The 15,902-nt window shown below is 36.3% G+C and overlaps 1 protein-coding gene across 3 annotated transcripts in view; it reads right to left on the reverse strand.

The window, feature by feature from the left end:
* Positions 1 to 15,902, reverse strand: part of OXSR1 (oxidative stress responsive kinase 1) — a 96,801-nt gene that overhangs the window by 18,913 nt on the left and 61,986 nt on the right. For all 3 annotated transcript variants that reach the window (XM_032162061.2, XM_058442359.1, XM_058442360.1), the window contains 5 exons: positions 14,818 to 14,919; positions 14,029 to 14,162; positions 9,019 to 9,067; positions 8,327 to 8,392; positions 1,793 to 1,915 (listed from right to left, as the gene is read on the reverse strand). In XM_032162061.2, coding sequence (XP_032017952.1) covers positions 1,793 to 1,915; positions 8,327 to 8,392; positions 9,019 to 9,067; positions 14,029 to 14,162; positions 14,818 to 14,919 — 474 coding nt within the window. The remainder of the gene's footprint in view (positions 1 to 1,792; positions 1,916 to 8,326; positions 8,393 to 9,018; positions 9,068 to 14,028; positions 14,163 to 14,817; positions 14,920 to 15,902) is intronic.

Below are 15,902 nucleotides of genomic sequence, written 5' to 3' on the forward strand. Positions count from 1 at the left end.
CCATTTGTAAAGAGGAAACCTTAAAAGCAGCCAGGGAAAAAAGACACGTTACTTATAAAGGAACAAGAATAAGAATGTCACAAAATTTCTCAGTGGAAAGATGCAAGCAAGAAGATGGTGAAGAAACATCTTTAAAATGCTGAAAGACAAAAACCTGTCAAGCTGGAATTCTATACCCTGCAAACATACATTCTCAAAACAAAGACATTTTCAGACATAAAATCATCACCAGAAGACTTACAACACAAAAAATATTAAGGGAAGTTTTTCAGGCATAAGGAAAACAATATAAAGATGGAAATCGGGATCTACATAAGAGCATTATGAATATGGGCAGAATTTTGTCAAAGCCTTTTTCAGAATCTATGAAAATAAAAATACGATTTTTCTCCTTAGATCTATCAATATTATGAGATTTCCTAATACTGAACCATCATTGCACCCTACCCCATTTGATCATGGTATATTATTTTCTTAACATAGTTCAATTTAGTTTTAAAAGACTCATGTTCTTAAAAAGAATTCATGGTCTCAAAAATGCTATATAGATAACATGAAAAATACTGGACAGAAAACTACTTATTCTGTGGCCAAAGTATATAAGTTTCTGTGTTGTTTAGATACCAATGTATTAGGTTATAAGAAAGCTACTATAACTATTTCAGAACTACCAAATTTATCTATAGATAGCTAGAGAGTAATAATTAGATACTGAAAAGCTATAATGTATCTCTCCAAATATTTGTTAGTCAGAAGAAAAATAGCATCATCATCCCTTTCACAGGAAACTAGAACTACAAAATTCATGCAGCTTTAGCTTCCTCTGGTAGCTTTAATATAACAATATATGAGAGTATCAATTCAGACAGGAGTCACATGAAAAAGTAAGGAAGAAAGGATGCCATAGTCTCACATTTATAAAGAAACATCAAACTCACAATCGTACGTAAATGAATATTTGCATTTATCTTCTAAACAGTGTTTCCAACCTTAGAGCTTAATCGATTTTTGCCAACTTCCATTGGCAAGGCCTTTACAAACTTAGCTCTGCAGAAGTACTAGACTCAAAGACCTCATTAGATAAACAAGGTCAACAAATATTCAGTGTTGATCAAGAAAGTCATAAGTGCTTTCACCAAAGCAGATCCTAAAAGCAGGAAGCGATATACCAGTATACTCACTATTCATCCCACAAAAACAGTCCTAAGCAGTCAAAGGTATAATACCCTCAAACATTTATATTTCATTATAAGCACTTCCAGTCTTAGGAATGAATGAGTCCTGACAACTTTAGGCAGTGCTTTTAGGCAAGAGTGATGAAATGAACCAAAGGAAGACTCTTGTCTTCCCTGTTTTTAGGAAACACACACACATGTGCATGACAGATATCTAGGATGTACCAACTGAGTAAGAGATACACCATTCCTCCTTAGTAGAAGGATAACAGACTTCAGGGGAAAAGCTTCCATTGCTGGGCCTTCAAGTTCACTAACCTTTTCTTCTGCAGTGTCTAATTGGCCATTAATCCTATCCAGTGTATTTTGCATCTCAGACATTTGCAGCTTTCGTCTCTAGATTTGGTAGATTTGGGTCATTTTTATATACTCTAAATGTTATCATATTCAAACAGATGTCTAAGTCCAACTTTCCATGCAGAATTAACTGGGCTCCTATTATTAATAAGCTGTTCAAGAAAATCCTGTTACAATTGTATTCTTTGTATTTTAGCTGGTTAAACTGAATAAGAACTACAAAAAGTTCTAGCTAAAGTACACAGTTTAATAAAATTTACCCTGAGTTGTGAAATTGCTGCTTTCCCTTCCTCACTTTCTTCATCAAATTCATCATCACTCCACTCCCAGCCTCCATCCTCTGTCTTATGAAGACGGCCACTGGAACCTGGTACTCTCCGAACCTGCTCATTAGAAAGAGAAGTGGGTTATGGTGGTATTTCATGCTTACTAAGTAGAAAACTCTGTATTTCTCTCTTCTTCTATCACTTCAATCCATTAAGTAGATAATCATTTTCCCCATAAATGTTCCCATACAAATTCATGTCCTCCAACCATCACCTGCTCTCTGTTGACAATCTCTATTACCTGTCTTTAGTAACAACTGCTGTACTTCTATGCTCTAAGCCCAAACATCAAAATCCTTCTTATGTAAAATCACAGGTAAAATCTGATTTTAAATGTCCTGAGACATTTAAGGAAAAAAAAAAAAGAGGTTTTGGGTGCTCAAAATAAATAAACCCAAGATTTAAAATCTGTTATTTTTTCTTTTTGTTAAGTCAAAATTATACTTGCATATGATTTCAAGAGTACTAGAGCTGTGCATGTTTTGTTAAAAAAAAATAGCAACCTCCTAACCTTTAGCTTCATCTCCACTGGCAACCACTTTCAACTCATTTTAGCTTATCTTTTTGGACATTCATCTCTCGAATATGTGTTCCTATCATTATTCACTGATTTTTTGGTTTTAGGAGTTATCTGTAGGACTTCCCACAATAGAAGATGAAAATTTAACTCTGTTAGGAACTCTCTATTCTTTTCTCAAGATATACTATAATTTTGGTTAGATCAATATTCAGTGTTTACATAACATGATTATATATATCATATTCAGAGCTGAGCCTTATTGTATATTACCACTTCTATTTCCGTTGTAGTTAGTATTTATTCTCTCTCAGCTGTTTATATCTCCTTTTACCACATTCAAATGGGTATTCTGTCGGTATCATCTTCTTGAAGAAGACTCTCACCAGAACCTCCTGATCTGTTCCATCCTAGACTGGTTTCACAGCATGTCTCCTATTTCAGATCTAATTCTAACATCAGCCAGAGGATTGTGCGTCCTGGATCACATGACTTCTGTTTTTAGTTTAAGCACCATCTCCACCATTAGCATGTATTAAAGTCATGCATTTCTGAACTTATCTTGATTCCATCTTCACACTTCATTCATTGGTTAAAAAAGAAAAGGCTGCATCAGTAATTATTTTCTTTCATACCTTTGAAGAAAACTGCCTCATTGTTTGGCTTCCAGAAGTGCTACTGAGGTCATCATGACTCCTGATCCTATCTGTGACATTTCCCCCCTCCCTGGAAGACTACAGATTCTTCTTTTTGCCTCCAGTATTCTGACTTATCATGGTAACGTATGTTAGCATTAGTCTATTTTTATTAATTGTGCTGAGTACTCAAGACTCTTTCAATCTGGAAATTCATGACCATCAGTTTTGGACATTTTTCTTGAATTATTTTGTCAATGATTTACTTTCTTCTGTTTTTCTCAGTTCTCCTTTTCTGGAATTCTCTTTACTCAAATGCTGTACCTTCTCAAATGGTCCTCTAATCTCAGCTTTTTTGTTATCTATATCTGGGCCTTTTGAACTCTTTTCTGGGAAATTTCAACCTTTGTATCGAATTTTTCATTTCTTCTATGTTTTCAATTTCCAAAAGCTTTTTGTTGGTACTGGTCCTGGTTCTCTGAAAGCTCCCTTATAATTCATACACCAGACAACTGAACCACTCAAAGTATACAGTTCAATGATTTTTAGTATATTCAAAGTTGTGCAACCATCACTACCATCAAATTTAGAACATTTTTATCACTCCCCACAAGACATGCCATACTCTTTAGCAGTAACTGCCCATTTCTCTCCAAAACCCCCAGTCCAAAGTTACCACCAATCTACTTTCTGTCTCTTTACATTTGCCTATTTTCAACATTTCACATAAATTGAATCATACAACATGTGGTCTTTTGTGATGGGCTTTTTTTAACTAGCATAATGTTTGAAAGGGTCATCCATGCTATAGCATGTATCAGTATTTCATTCCTTTTTATTGTCAAATAATATTCTACTGTATGAATATAACACATTTTATAAATCTAATCATCAGCTGATGAGCATGTGGGTTGTTTACACTTTTTGGTTATTATGAATAATGCTGCTATGAGCAGCGTACACATTTTTGTGTGGACTTACGTTTTCAATTCTCTGGCGTGTGCCTAGGAGTAGAATTGCTGGGTCACATGGTGACTTTGTTTAGGCTTCTGAGGAACTGCCAGACTGCTTTCCAAAGTGGCTGCACCGTTTCACATTCCCATCACCAGTGCAGAAGTGTTCCAATCTCTCCACATCTTTACCAACAGTTGTTACTGTCTTTTTGATTATAGCCATCCTAGTGGGTGTGAAGTGGTATCTCTTTGTTATTTTGATTTGCATTTCTCTGATGGCTAATAATACTGAGTATCTTTTCATGTGTTTACTGGCCATTTATGTATCTTCAAGAGGTTTCTATTCAGATCCTTTGCCCATTTTTAAAAATGTGTTGTCTTTTTATTATTGAATTGCAAAAGTTCTTTATATATTCTAGATACAAGTCCCTTATCATATATATGATTTGCAAATATTTATTCCCATTCTGTAGGTTGTCTTTTCACTTTCTTGCCAGCGTCTATTGAAGCACAAAAGTCTTAACTTTTGATAAAACCAATTTACCTACTTTTTCCTTTTATTGCTTGTATTTTTGGTGTCATATCTAAGGAAGCTTTGCCTAGTTCAAATTCCCAAAGATTTATAACTATATTTTCTTCCAACAGTATTATAACTTTAGCTCTTATATTTAGGTCAACAATCCATTTTGAGTTAATTTTTTGTAGGATGAGACTAAAAGACCCAACTTCATTCTTCTGCATGTGAATATTCAGTTGTACCAAGGCCATTTGAAGATGATGATTCTTTAGTCTTCACTGAATTGTCATGGCACAAATGCTTCTTTAATAGTATCATGTTCACTTTTTGTGAATGTAAACTCTTTTTTTTTTCTTTTGAGACAGGGTCTTGCTCTGTCACCCAGGCTGAAGTGCAGTGGTGCGAACACAGTTCCCTGCAGCCTCTACCTCCTGGGCTCAAGCGATCCTCCTGCCTCAGCCTCCCGAGCAGCTGGAACCATAGGCACATGCCACCATGCCCAGCTAATTTTTTTTTTGGTAGAGTCTGGGTCTTGCCTTGTTACCCAGGATGGTCTAGAATTCCTGGGCTCAAGCGATCCTCCTGACTTGTCCTCCTAATGTGTTGGGATTTACAGGCGTGGGCTACCACTCCTGGCAAATATAAACTCTTATTTCTAAAGACAGTCATGATTTTATTTAAATTATCTTCCTATATAGTCTGTTTCCTGTAAGTTTCTCTTTTTTTCTGTTTATTTTGACCTCTATTTTTCACATTAAGAGGTTTCCCGGAGGTATCCTGTGATCCTAGATCTATGCTCATATTTAAAAGCAAGGAACTAAAGCACTGATTGGAAACACTGAGCTTTTAAGTGGGTGGAGTTTGCTTCACTACAGAGTGATGTGGGTGAGCATTTCCCACCTCCAGTGTCAGTACTTCTGTTTTTCCTCTTAGGCTAGTCAGATTGATCAAATAAGGATTTTTCAATGCCTTGTCTAGGGGGTAATAAGCCTTAATGTTTGTGTTCCAGGAGTTGAATGAAGTGATATGAATAGATTCTTAACATTCAATGTGTAAACAATTACTTAAATGCCCTTCTCAGTAAGTTATTCCCATCTTTAACTGTGCCTAGTGTCCTTCAGTTCAGAGACCATTTCTTTACCCTTCTGCAGAATAAACCTCCAGACATCTCCTGGAGTGCAGCATGGAGTAGGGGAGGGACCAGAGTCTAACTCTATCTTAAGACTTTCAACCAATCTTCCTGTTTTTAGCCCTACTTTCACTCTCATTTCTGGAGGTACCTGGCACTATTAATTCCCTTACCTTTCAGGGTTCTGTTGTATATGGTAGCTTCCAAGCTTTTCTTAATACTGGCTTAGCAATTATAGTTCGCTGATTTGCCAAGTCCTTTACCACTAATTCATGGGCATCAAAGTTTTAAAAATTTGGTTGCAGCTTTCACTTCTCCCATTTTTTGTCCACTAGAGGTTTATGCTTTTTCTTTTTATTCTTTTTTCTTTTCTTTTTGAGACACAGTCCCGCTCTGTCACCTGGGCTGGAGTGCAGTGGCATGATCTTGGCTCACTACAACCTCTGCCCTGTAGGCTCAAACAATCCTCCCACCTCAGCCTCCTGAGTAGCTGGGACCACAGGCACGCACCACCATGCCTGGCTAATTTTAATTTTTGTATTTTTAGTAGAGATAGGGTCTGCCATGTTGCCCAGGCTGGTCTTGAACTCCTGAGCTCAAGCAATCCATCCGCCTCAGCCTCCCAAAATGCTGGGACTATAGGCGTGAGCCACCGTGCTTGATCTCTTTTTATTCTCTTAACAGTTCTTTTAGTATATAATTTTTGGCAGGAGGGTGGAAATACATGCAGGTATTCACTCAGGCTGGAGTACAGTGGTATGATCACAGTTGACTGTGCCTTCAACCTCCCAGGCTCAAGCGATCCTCCCACCTCAACATCCTGAATAGCCGGGACCAGAGGTGTACGCCGCCATAGCTCACTAATTTTTAAATTCTTTTTATAGATATGGGGTCTCACTATGTTGCTCAGGCTGGCCTTGAACTCCTGGGTTCAAGCTATCCTCCCACCTCAGCCTCCCAGAGGTGCTGGGATTACAAGCATGAGTCACTATATCCCCGGTCTGAGGCTCGCTCTTTTTTTTTTTTTTTTTTTTTTTTTTTTAGAGTCTCACTCTGTCACCCAGGCTAGAGTACAGTGGCACAATCTCAGCTCACTGCAACCTCCCTCTTCTGCATTCAAATGATTCTCATGCCTCAACCTTCCGAGTAGCTGGAATTACAGACATGTACTACCACACCGGGCTAAGTTTTGTATTTTTAGTAGAGATGAGGTTTCACCATGTTGGCCAGGCTGGTCTTGAACTCCTGGCCTCAAGTGATCCACCTGCCTTGGCTTCCCAAAGTGCTGGGATTACAGGCATGAGCCACCGCACCCAACTTACTCTTCTTAAATTAATCAGATTTCAGATATAAATCAACATGTATCTCAGATGGGATTTATTATAAACAATAGTAAGCATAGAAATTTTATACATATTATTAATAAGTATAGAAATACATACATATCATTTAAGAATATCCTATGTGTCAGGAACTATTCTAGGCACACTGAAGATACAGCAATGAAAAAAAGTCCCTGTTCTCATTAAGCTTTTATTCTAATGGTAAAGAAAGACTGTAAAATGTCAGATGGTGATAAGTAGGGTAAAGGGATAGAGAGTCATGGGAGGGTACTGTTTTAGTAATCAGAGAATATTATTCTGAGGAAAGGCCACTTGAGTAGACTTGACATAAAGTGAATGAATGAGCCAAGTGAGTTTTTAATGTAGTAGCTATCCATGAGAATAATCTTCCAGGTCTCATTCACTAGAGACATGACTTTAATTGGTTTGGGATGACACTGTCTATGTTTCTTTCTTTTTTTTTTTTTTTTTTAAGTCCCCAAGAGATTCTGATATGTAACGATGGATTATAGCCACTGAAAAAGATACATCTCTAAAATAGAGACAAGTTAACTGTTTTACCAGTGCTTATTAAGAATATCATTTCCAAGTATTTAATATACATTTCTGGTTCTTTATTGTGTTAAATTCTCGGAATATATCAAAATTCCCAAGCAGTGAGATCTATGGAAGAGAATAAGCCACTGTTAGACATAATGCTTCTAACTTCTTGGACAGGCCTACCGCTATATTATACAAGGTGTAAGACCTTTACCTTCTTCAAGTCTATCATCAACAGAAGCCCAAACTGCCTCCTTTCCTTCACATTGGATAAATGTGCTTGAGCAGAGAACTAAGAGCGGGGAAAAGGTAGGATTTTCTTCTCCCTGCTCTCACAGAGGTTCATAAAAGTATCATGGACAGGAAGATTAATATAGTCTGCCCAAAATGAGATATTAAAGCATTCTGTATGCTCACATCATGACCAAACTTCTTAGAAATTACATATGCATAATAAGGTTCTTTCAGTCTTTCTGTAAAGGCAGTAGAAAATTTGGAGTTCCAAAGAGGGTACTGTGACTTATACCCAAAGCTATAAATGCTATGTAAAATCACAACTCACTCTGGTAGCTGGAAACAGTTATCAGAGTTTAGAATTAATTTACCAATTACAGTCTAGCATCCCTTTTCATCCTAAAAGATAGCAGAGTAATACCAAGGCATACAGTAGACCAAAGATATTTGCTGAATGAATGTATCAAAGAATGCTTTAGAAAGGACCGAAAGAAAACCAGTAGTTCTCATATACTATTAACAATGTATTACTTAACATGTTTTCAAAATGCAAAAAATAAAGTAAATTCTTCAGGAAAACTGAGTTAAATTCCAATTTACCTTTTTTGCTCTTTCAGAAATGGTTGGTGCTCTCTGCAATATTTTTTCTTGAAGAAATTCTTTATTCTGGAGAGGAAAAGTAAGTATTTTGTTCTTATAAGTTTTTAAGGTACCAAAAAAAACCCCACAAAAATGTTCACCATAATCAACATGTGATATAGTAACTATTCTGTAATGAAGTGTGAGAAAAACTTTCATTCTTTCACTCTGAAGCTCCTTTAGTACATTACTACCACAATTTCATAAATTGAGACAGAAAATTAAGATGTAGTACACTGCAGGAACCATTGTCTATGAAGAGTTTGCTGTACTGTATGTTCTTTGAGATCATGGTCCTACATTTCCAACTACAGTAACATCCTACTATCTGATTTATTTGGGAAATGAGAGTTTACAAATTCAGTAGTAAACCTTAAAACCAGAGTTCAGTATTTTTCACAAATTATATTTATAATGGCAAAATTTAATAATCATTGTTCCTATGATCAGTTTAACCTAATATTTAAAAACGGATTTACTAAATTCTGAAGCAATTATCTTAATTACCAAAGACTGTATACATAGTGCTTGCAATTATTTTATCTACCATCATTTTTCCAAACATAATCATCCAACTTCTAAGCAGTGAACACAATCTGAGTAATTGAGGAGCATCCTATGAACACACATAATCAAAAGCTGGAATTTCCTACCTTTGCTTTCTGGAAAAATTTGTGCCTTAACAGTTCTGCTGCTGTTGGTCTAAAACCAGGGAGGGAGGGAAGAAATGTTTTTACAATTAATTCAAGTGTAATGTGAGATTCCATCATCAAAAATGAGAAAAAAATTTTTCAACAGCAAAATAAAAACTCAGTATACTCTACTTTCCTTAAACTGCTAAAAAGCAAAAGTAAAATAAACTTGATACAGGACACTGAATAAAATAAAAAACTCAAAACAAATATTCTGATAATAATTATTGTAGATTCTTTGAAAAAATCATTAGTGAAATGTTTTTTCTGGAAGCATAATTTCTTAATAGAGTCTAATATATTTGCTATTTAATAATATTAATTTAATATTTAATATTATTTCCCAATAAGTAAGCTAGAAAATATCTATCTAACATTTTTAGCAAGGCATAAAAATATATTTAAACACACAAAGAGGAAATGGACCAAATCAAGACCTCCACTTCTTGCCACATGGTAGCCTGCCAGCCTTCAATTTAGGTAACCACAGATCCTTAAAAATAGATTTCACAATCTCCCTTTAAAACTGAAAATTCTAAAAGCAAAGTATATTCCCCAAATTTAACAAAACTCAGTGTTTAACTCATTTCTTCATGGTCTTATTTCCTTTTAAGTAAAGACATGACTGTCAATTTTACAAGCTTTTAAAAGATTTTGTGACACACCTACCTGATCCTGAGCAAATCACAACCTCTCTAAGGTTCAGTATTACTTGGCCAAGCCCCTAAGAGCAGTAGTTCTTAAACACTGCTGAGAATTAAACTATCTGGGAAGAATGTAAAAATCCCAGTGACCAGCGGGCACCATGGCTCACGCCTGTAATCCCAGAACTTTGGGAGGCCAAGGTGGGTGGATCACGATGTCAGGAGTTCAAGAGCAGCCTGGCCAATATGGTGACACCCTGTCTCCACTAAAAAAACACAAAAATTAGCAGGGCATGGTGGCGTGCACCTGTAGTCCCAGCTACTAGGGAGGCTGAGGCAGGAGAATTGCTTGAACCCATGAGGCGGAGGTTGCAGTGAGCCGAGATTGTGCCACTGTACTCCAGCCTGGGCGACAGTGCAAGACTGTCTCAAAAACAAACAAACAAACAAAACCAATGACCAGACTGTACCTCATACCAATTAAAGCAGAATCTTTAACTGTCTTTAGTAATTTTTAAAACTCCCCAGGTAATTCCAATATGCATTCAAGTTCAAGAACCAGCACCTCAGATGATTATTATAAAGATTAAAAAGTTGAATAAATGTGAAAGTGCTATGCAAACTGAAATCCTACATCAATCTTATTTTTTCATTCTCTCAAGATTTCAATATGCTCAACAATGTGATTGCTCAACATTGCTTTTATTATTCATTCCTTTCTTCTGACTTCATTTCCTTCTTTCTAAAGCACAACTTATGGGTTCTTTAAGTGACAGAATGTGACTGGAAAACTCAATTTCTGTGTGCAAAATAATTTCATGCTCATTCTTGAATGATACTCTGACTAGGTGGAGAACTCTGGGTTAAAGCCACAGTCATGGGCCTCTTAATGCTTTGGCCAACAATATACTGTGTATTTGACAGTAGTCAGAGCAACAGGCTACACTAAATAGCCTAGGCATGCGGTAGGCTGTACCATCAAAGTTTGTGTAAGTACACTCTACGACGTTCACACAATGACAAAACTGCCTAATACACATATTGCAGAATGTATCCTCATCATTTTAAGTGACACATGACTGTATTTTCTCTGAGCATTTCACTAAATGCTGGCCTCAACTGTTATGTTATTGGGGAAGTGGCTGTCAAGTCTACCTGCTAATCCTCAGTAGGTAATCTGTTCCCCGAGGTTGCCTGTAGGAGTTTGTCTTTGCTTTGTGTCCAGTAGTTTCACAACAACGTGTACAAGTGGAAGAAGGGGGACACTGCTTGGAATTCTGGGGGGATGGTTCTTTACTCTGAGAATATAGGTCTTTCATCAACTCTGGAAAATTCTCAGCCATTATTTCTTTGAATATCGCTTCTCCTACATTCTCTCTAGTCTTTCCTGGTAAGTTCATGTATATGTACATTTGTGTGTGTGTGTGTGTGTGTGTGTGTGTGTTGTGTGTGTGTGTGTGTGTGTGTGTGTGTGTATGTATGTGCATACACACAAACATACTGAACCTTCTCAGTCTACCCTCCAAATGTTAATATTTCTTTCATATTCCCTCTTTGATCTTTCTGTGCTACATTCTGAGCAATTTCCTCAGTATAGTGTAGTCTGATTAAAACAGGCTAACTCTAGACCGATTGCACGGGTCAGAATTCTGATTCCACCATTTATTAGCTGCGTGACTTTGGAGGAGGTTACTTAACCTCTCTGTGATTCAGTTTCTTCATTTGTAAAATAAAGAAAATAACAGTGCTATCCTCAAAGGATTACTGTGAGAATTAAACAATATACGTTAAGTGTTTACCACAGTGCCTGGTACTTGATGAGTAAATAATCTCTTTTTTGTTTTATTGGTTGTTCTGTTTAACCAGTCCATTCTGCGTGTTACTTTAACTTAGCAATGTTCTAAACAAAGTTTAATTTTGGTTTACAAACTGGAACAGATTTTCTATAGCTTCCAGTTTTCTTGAAGATTTATAATAATTTTAGACTTACAGAAGAGCTGCAAAGCTAGTACAGAGTTCCTACATGCCCTTCACCACCTTCTGCTATTGTGAACCTTTTACATAACCACAGTATAATAATAAAGAAATCAACTAAAATATCAACACTGGTACAATACTATTAATTAAACTACAGACTTCATTCCATTTCTCCAGTTTTTCCACTAATGTCCTTTTTCTGTCCCAGGATCTAGTATAGGATACTCTGTTGCTTTCCATCTTCACGTCTTCTTAATTTCCTCCAATCTGTGACAGTTTCTTAGTCTCTCTTCCTTGACAGTTTTGAAGAGTGCTGGTCAGGTATTTTGCTGCATATTCCTCGATTTGGGTTTGTCTCGTGTTTTCTCATTATAGACCGAAGTTACGGATTTGGAGGAAGAATACCTCACAGGTTATATGCCCTTCTCGTTGCACCATATCAAGAGGTACATCAGTCTTATCAATGTATTATTAATAATGATGTTAATCTTGGTCATTGGGTAGAGGAGGTGCATTGAAAAGTTGCTATTTTTCCTTTTTCATACTCTACTCATCGGAAGTGAGTCAATAAGTGCAGCTCACACTCATGGAAAGTTTTAAACATTAATCACTGTATTTTTCATTTCTGGCATTGCTATTTGGTTCTTCTGTCATAGTCCCAGTCTTTTCTTGTGGGTCTGATTTCCTCTCTTACAATTTTAATTGTTTTCAATATACTTAATTTTATATCTTTTCAGATTATCACTGCATTACCTAAATCTTTTGGAGCACTAATCCTTCTCCTTGTGTCTGCTAACTAGTTCATAATGCATTGTTTCACTGTGTGTTTCTTAATTTTGGATTGTGACCTTATTACAGTGGGGCATTATATTCAGGAATCCAATGGGAGCTAGAGTTTGAAAGTGTTCTTCCAGTGCAGCTCTGTGACTACTTCCGTCAAAAATAAAAAGTGATTTGGTGAAGCTTTTTTAACTTTCTAATCCTGTGGGTTCCTGGATAACACAGGTAGTATAGACTCTAAACCTGTGGAATGTCCAGGTTGAAGGGCTTGATTATTCAGGAGAGGTTTTTGTTGTCTCTTGGTGATGACAATTTTTATTCTTGTCTATCCTTTTACTAAGGATACAGACATCTGAAGTTCTTAGCTTTAAGAAGAATCTCAGTTCAAACTCCCCACTGGGTGGACCCAAGATCTCAATTCCAGTCTTCACATGGGAGTTACACATCCAAATCAGTAGGTTATCAGAATGAATAGTGACCCACTGAAGACAGCCACAGGATTAGTTCACAATATTTCTTCTTTAACTTAGGGCTTCCTCATTATTTCTGGCATCTGAGAATCTCTAAGTTGGATAGATTTTATCTGGCATTTCTAGGTATTTGTAACAAGATAATTTTGTTCCTTTAACCAACTAATTTGGTAAAAAAAAAAAAAAAGTGTTTCCTGTCTTTTTTAACTGTTTACTCAGAAACAGAAAAAAAAAATTATAAAAACACAGGTATAAATCTTGCTACCTGTTTTTCTTACCCTTTCCAATATTTCCAACAATAAATTCTGAAACCCTATTACATATACTAGAGATGTGATCAAGAACATCAAAGTCTTTCCCTTTTAATGATCTTTAGAGAAACAAAAATTAAAGAACTCAGTGCTAAGAAGCTGAGTGGAATATATATGTGAAATAGACAAATAAGATTCAGAGGGAACAGAGCCCTAAGTTAGGAATCAGGACTTTGAGATTCAAGTCCTACTCCTATGACTAAGTATCAAGTGACCTCAAAAATAAAAGATTGTACTCAATGATCCCCAACATTCTACGATTCTGCTTAATTCATAAAGTTACACATATCGGATGTTCTTATTTATTTCCTCACTTGTCATTCAATCTGTCTAATATTGATAAGGAAGCTATTTGAATTTTTGGTCCACTTACTAAAATATCTTTCTAACATGGAAATAAGTATGATTATTAGACACTAAATATAAATTTTCTATGTGTCTTTCCTTTATTAATACTGTAAATGGCATTAAGACATTCATTTATAAATTTTAAGTGCAAATTAAAAACAAACCTCTCCACTAACTTGGCATTTATTAATACAGAATTCACAATGTACAACTTTATAAGAAATTAACAAGGAAAAAGCTGAACTATTAAGGGTACACTGTATACTACAAAGAAGGTAGAAATCAATTCATTTCCAATCCAGTATAATGGTCTCTGTATACTTTTTTTAAGTTTATATTTAGTTCTTTTGAAAATAATTTCCTGTACATACGAGTATGTGACTCTTAGACTTCTCACAATGTTTTATTAGAGAGAAAAGTAGACTTTTGCTTATATTTTACCTTTTTTCTGGATCTTTTTGAAGGCACAATGAAATCATTTTTCTAAATGATTTTCCATATTTTTTCAGCATTTCTTTATCTTGAACACCAGTTTCCAAAGAAGGAGGATCGTTCTGCAGTGTCAGCATTAAAACCTGCAAGAATTTTCAATATACTATAAACTTGTGATGACTCAGTAAAGTTTAACTGTTGTGGTCAAGATTTTTCAATACAGGCATCCCCCTACCAACACACAAATTTATTTTCTGTAAGTTCATATCTGAATCAGTTGTTTAAAACCCAGAGTTATTACGTGTATTTCACATAAATAATATGCTGTAGATGGTTAGCTTCTCAACACACACACACAATGGATATTATTCAGCCTTAAAAAGCAAGAAAATTCTGCAACATGCTACAACATGGATGAACCTTGGGGACATTATGCTAGCCATGCAAAGATAAACACTGTGTGATTCTACTTATATGAGGTATTGAGAGTAGTCAAAATCATAGAGACAAAAAGTGACTGCCAAGGGGCTAAGAATGGGAATCAAGAGTTAACGACTTAATGGGTATAGAGTTCCAGTTTTAAAATGAAAAGAGCTTGGATACGGATAGTGGTGACAACTGCACAACATGATGAATACATTTAATACCATTGAACTATATACTCAAAATGGTTAAAGATGGTGGTCAATTTTATGTTATGTGTATTTTACCACAATAAAAAAAATTAAAAGACTGGCAAATGGCTCTGAAAAGGAATTGGGACTTGAGCTGGGGTAGTATTTGGAATACAAGCCTCACCTTCATTGGTGGATATTTATGATAAGGAGCTGCCCCTGTGGCCAATTCAATTGCTGTAATTCCAAAACTCCAAATATCAGCTTTGAAATCATAACCTCGGACCTGCAAAACAGATTTGCATGATTATTTTTACCAGCATAAAAGGACTTCTAAAAGTTAGCTTCTGGCTGGGCGTGGAGGCTCACACCTGTAATCCCAGCACTTTGGAAGGCTGAGGCAGGCGAATCACATGAGGTTGGGAGTTCAAGACCAGCCTGACCAACATGGAGAAATTCCATCACTACTAAAAAAAAAAAAAAAAAACAAAATTAGCCGGGCACAGTGGCGCGTGCCTGTAATCTCAGCTGTTCGGAAGGCTGAGGCAGGAGAATCGCTTGAACCCAGGAGGTAGAGGTTGCGGTGAACCAAGATCATGCCATTGCACTCCAGCCTGGGCAACAAGAGCGAAACTCCGCCTCAAAAAAAAAAAAAAAGTTAGCTTCTGAGGCGGGGCACAGTGGCTCTTGCCTGTAATCCCAGCACTTTGAGAGGCTGAGGTGGGAGGATGAGGTGGGCTTGAGGCCAGGAGTTCAAGACCAGCCTGGGCAACATGGTGAGACCCCATCTCCACAAAAAAAAAATTGTTTTAATTAGCTAGGAGTGGTGACGTACACCTGCAGTCCAGCTGCTCGGGAGGCTAGCTTGAGCCCAGGAGTTCAAGGCTGCAGTAAGCCATGATGGCACCACGGCACTCCAGACTGGGAGTCAGAGCAAGACTCTGTCTCTAAAAATAAACAAACAAAAAAGCTACCTCTAATGTGTACCAAGAACAATGAAAGTGTTCATAAGCTTTAAACCAATAAAATAAAGTAGGCAAAATCTAAATATATTTGGTAATACAAAAAAACAAAGACACAACCTGAATGTTCACCAACAGTGAAGAAATTGTTAAGTATGGTATATTTTAAAAATTACAGTCAATTAAAAGCAATATTTATTAATTCTATGTGAACGTATAAAAAACATTTGTGATAAAACATGAAGAAAAAAACACAAAATTGCTCATACGTCCTGAAACTTTTACAAACAGTAAAATACTAGAAAGA

The sequence above is a fragment of the Hylobates moloch genome, unplaced genomic scaffold (genome assembly GCF_009828535.3).
Source record: "Hylobates moloch isolate HMO894 unplaced genomic scaffold, HMol_V3 SCAFFOLD_8, whole genome shotgun sequence".
Taxonomy (NCBI): Eukaryota; Metazoa; Chordata; class Mammalia; order Primates; family Hylobatidae; genus Hylobates; species Hylobates moloch.